Consider the following 3,904-nt stretch of genomic DNA (forward strand, 5'->3'; position numbering starts at 1 on the left):
TTGCTGCCAATTATTCTATGATGGTTGGCTTCCACGTCCCATAGGCCCAAGATTGAGCGAGCGGTGAGTGAGTAACCCCCTTCGAATTGCATGTGGATGTCGACCACCATTCTTCAGCATTGACCGGGTGATTTTGGCGATGGAAAACAAGAAGAAACAACACTTTGAGCTCATGGCTAGCCCCTTGGACGCTAGCGAGTGGGCACTGGGGAGTTCGAACTTCAAGCTCCTAGAGGAGGCTGCCCGCCCGTTCTTTGGCAGGTCCGGACAAGGAGGAAAACCTTTTTCAGCCAACCAACTCCCGCCACGACGGCAATATGCGCCTTATAGTTTAGAATGGGCTTCGCTTGTAATGACGCATCGCTTGGGAGCACAATGCATCGCCATAGCCGAGCGAGGTGAGCACGCGCGCGCCCATACCCCCATACCCTCAACTTTCAAGAAGTACTCACAGGAAAAACTCAGGAAGACTGTCTCGTGTGTGTGTGTGTGTGTGTGTGTGAGAGAGAGAGAGAGAGAGAGAGAGAGAGAGAGAGAGAGAGAGAGAGAGAGAGAGAGAAAATGATAGCCATTGTATACAGCAAAACCCACAAGCGTTTAGCGCATACATCAAGAGATTAGGGCCGCCCTGGTCTGCCTCTTTGAGAGATGGCAACATGTGACTCTGATGGAGATGGTGGCTCTGAGGATACCTCCATGCGCCCCGACATCATCGATGGTTTTGAAAGAAAAAGTGTAGCTCTGTTAGACTATGTGAACAACTTGGAGGCCCAGCTTGAACAGCTCAAAGCAAGCTTCGAGCACAAAGAGGCCCGCCTCAAAGCAGACAAGAAGGCTCTCGAAGATGAATTTGCGCAGCGTGAGGCAAAGCTGAAAGCCGAGAAGAGAAGCCTTGAAGAGAAGCTTCATCATTCTCTTGAGCAGGTCAGCCGCACCCAGAAGGCCCTTGTACATGAGGAACGCAAGCGCCTTGCCACTGATGAGGTCATCCGGAACCTTAAGCTTGATGTTCGTGCCGCACAGGATCTTCTACACAATGAATGCCAGCGAGCAAAGGTGCCCCTTAATTCCATTGTCGACATGCGTTTTTTGGAGCAGGATAATACCCTTTGTATATAACCTGTTCTCATGTTTCACCAGGAACTTGAGGAGCAGATTTCCGACCTCAAAGAGCAGCTCAGAAACCGAGAGCAGACGTACAATCGTCGGCGGCTTAAGGATGAGAGGGAGAAGACAAAACTAGAGGAAGACATGACTGTACTTCGAAAGAAAGTTACGCTTGGTTGGATTCTTGGCTGTTTGACAGGTAAAAACCTTATCACATGATGCCGATGATGGTTCTATTTAAGCTATATTGATTAGCTAGTAAGCAAAAACATATCATCAAATCATCGAGCCGCATATTCTATGTGAGAAGCATATATTGGTGTAATAAGAAATATGGGAAGTCTTGCAGAGGTCATTAAGTATGTTCTTTTTGACATGCTAAAAAATAAGATTTGGGAGAGGTGCGTTACTTTTCGAGCATTGAAAGCGTACGCACAAAAGAGGGCATATGGCTTTCCACAAAGGCAATATCCAATGCATATGTTGTCAAAGTATGGTATGGCTGATTGTAAGCCTATTGCTATGCCCTTGGATCAGAATTTGAAGGTGCGAGCGGATGCATGCCTTAGAGAAGAAGAAAGAGAGGCCTTTTTGTGTGTGTATTTTTAGCTTGCAAAGGCTTCCTCTTAACATTCAATGGGCCTTATGAGGTTCTCTTGTTTTGGAAAGCCCATGTGATTCTCCACCTTGTTTGATTTCCAGAGGTCTACCTCCGTCTGGAAAATGAAAATGAGGCCCAGAAGGGAGTGAAGGCAATGGGTAATCTATTCAAGAATGCCGGAAAGCCTGCGAAGTTAGAAAGCATTGAAAGAGAAGTGAGGAGGCTAATCAACAGCCAGGATGGGAACCATAGCTCGAACAAAAAGCACCTCTTGCCATCTCCAAGGCAGGTAAAAAAAGGGTTGCGTGTTTGGTTGCAGCTCTACTCTCTCTCTCTCTCTCTCTCTCTCTCTCTCTCTCTCTCTCACACACACACACACACACACACACAATATACACACAATGAATTTTTTCCAAAGACATCATTTTTGCCCTGATGGTACTTCGGCTTCTAGCCAACGGATATTGTTGCCGGTTTTGATGTTTTTTTGTTGCCTGTGGCATGTGAAGGCACGACCTGAAGACTCAATTTCAGGAAGCGAGATGGACCTAGACTTGGAATCAGCAGCGGCTGCAAGAGACGGCGATGCATGCAAGCCATGTCGATTCATACGGTCTGTGATAGATACGGAGCACGATCATCACCACCACCATCATGGAACAAGAAGTGCATCACCCACCTCAAGTGGGGTGTGAACAAAATGCTTAGATAGATGATTAACAGAAAACCTCTCATTTTCCGCAAACTAGAGAGTACATTGGTGAGCAGAACCGATCAAATCTCACCAAGACTTATACAGAGATGGGAGAGGGGACTTTGGTGGCAACCTTCTTGTGTAAAAGAGGGGTAAAGCGGACATCCATTGTTCTTGAGAATGTGGCTTTGTACGAAAGATGTGAGGCCACGATGTGGTGGAAAATAAAAAAATGTCCTTGTTACGGATTCGAGCCCGGGTCAGCTGAGCTCTTTTCAAGTGTAATAACCGAAAGCGCTACGACCCGCATGGTGTCATGAGCAACGCTCAATATACGTAATATATTGTGTATTTTCTCCCCTTATTACCTTATTGTTTTTTGAAGGCTAGTAGTGCTACAATTTGCTTTCTGTCTTCATGGTTGAGCTTTCAGCCTTTTTTGGATTTAAGCAAACAATCCCTCAACCAACACCCCCCCCCCTCCCCCCCTCCCCCCAAAAAAAAAAGATAAAAAAAAAAACTCCCGAATGTGACCAATCATTAAGCGAAGGAGCAAATCAGAGAATGCTTTGGCACCACATATGACCAGTAGGATTCGTTGTGTACACAAACATACGCACATCCCTTTAGGCCAAAATTTTAGGGGAAATTTTGCTAGTTAAACTATAATTTTACCCATATTTACACTTTTGTCTTACACAATGTAAGCGGAATGTTTCTTTCTCGCTTGCATATTAACCAGCTCTCTTAAATTTTTATTGGACCAAGGCTAAGCTGAAACAAACTTTTCTCGAACACCAACATTGACAACATAATCATCCTAATAAAAATCAAAAGGTATTCTTAATGGCTTCAAAGAAATTAAAAGATACTCCTAGTTCAAAGATTCCACTCAAAAACAAGAAAAACGATGCGGTAATCTATAGCACGTAACGATAGGCAATGACAAAGCACATAAATTTGCAACAATATTACCTAAGAAAAATGAATATAACATTGAGAGAGAGAGAGAGAGAGAGAGAGAGAGAGAGAGAGAGAGACGTTAACGAGAACTTAGAAGAAAACGCCAAAGGAAAAATGAAAAAGTAGAGAAACACCTATTTATATGGACACAAAAGATCTTTTGACTTTCCATCTTCATTTGTCTTTTGACTTTTCACCTTTGTTTGTCTTTTCATTTCCTAAACTCACCCTTCACTTATGCACTAATATGTTTTGAAAGAGTTTTTATTTTTTTGAGATTAAGGGGGCACTGCATCCACACCGTCCATCTACGTTCCATTCCTAATGGGAATACAGCCCGCAGCTCTTCGATTGCTGACACCTCAGCATTCGGAATGTGCGTCAGCTGCATGCATTGAGCGAGCTCCACGTCACCACACAGAATGGCATGGGGAACAATGTTGCCACATCAGCATGTGGAATGGCTTGAGGTATTGTTGTGTCAGCATGCAGAATGTCAATCAATCCCGTTCAGAAACATTACGGGAGCATTGCACGCG

The 3,904-nt window shown here is 44.5% G+C and overlaps 1 protein-coding gene across 1 annotated transcript; it reads left to right on the plus strand.

The window, feature by feature from the left end:
* Window positions 1-310: 310 nt before the first annotated feature.
* On the plus strand, window positions 311-2,766 carry LOC147463377 (uncharacterized). The gene is made up of 5 exons (XM_086528666.1): window positions 311-398; window positions 582-1,056; window positions 1,141-1,306; window positions 1,810-1,997; window positions 2,218-2,766. Exons 2-5 carry the CDS (start codon window positions 649-651, stop codon window positions 2,401-2,403), a joined length of 948 nt encoding a protein of 315 aa, XP_086384792.1. The 5' UTR covers window positions 311-398; window positions 582-648; the 3' UTR covers window positions 2,404-2,766.
* Window positions 2,767-3,904: the final 1,138 nt, after the last annotated feature.

Source organism: Adiantum capillus-veneris, chromosome 2 (assembly GCF_014529385.1).
Source record: "Adiantum capillus-veneris isolate H3 chromosome 2, ASM1452938v2, whole genome shotgun sequence".
In the NCBI taxonomy this organism is placed as follows: domain Eukaryota; kingdom Viridiplantae; phylum Streptophyta; class Polypodiopsida; order Polypodiales; family Pteridaceae; genus Adiantum; species Adiantum capillus-veneris.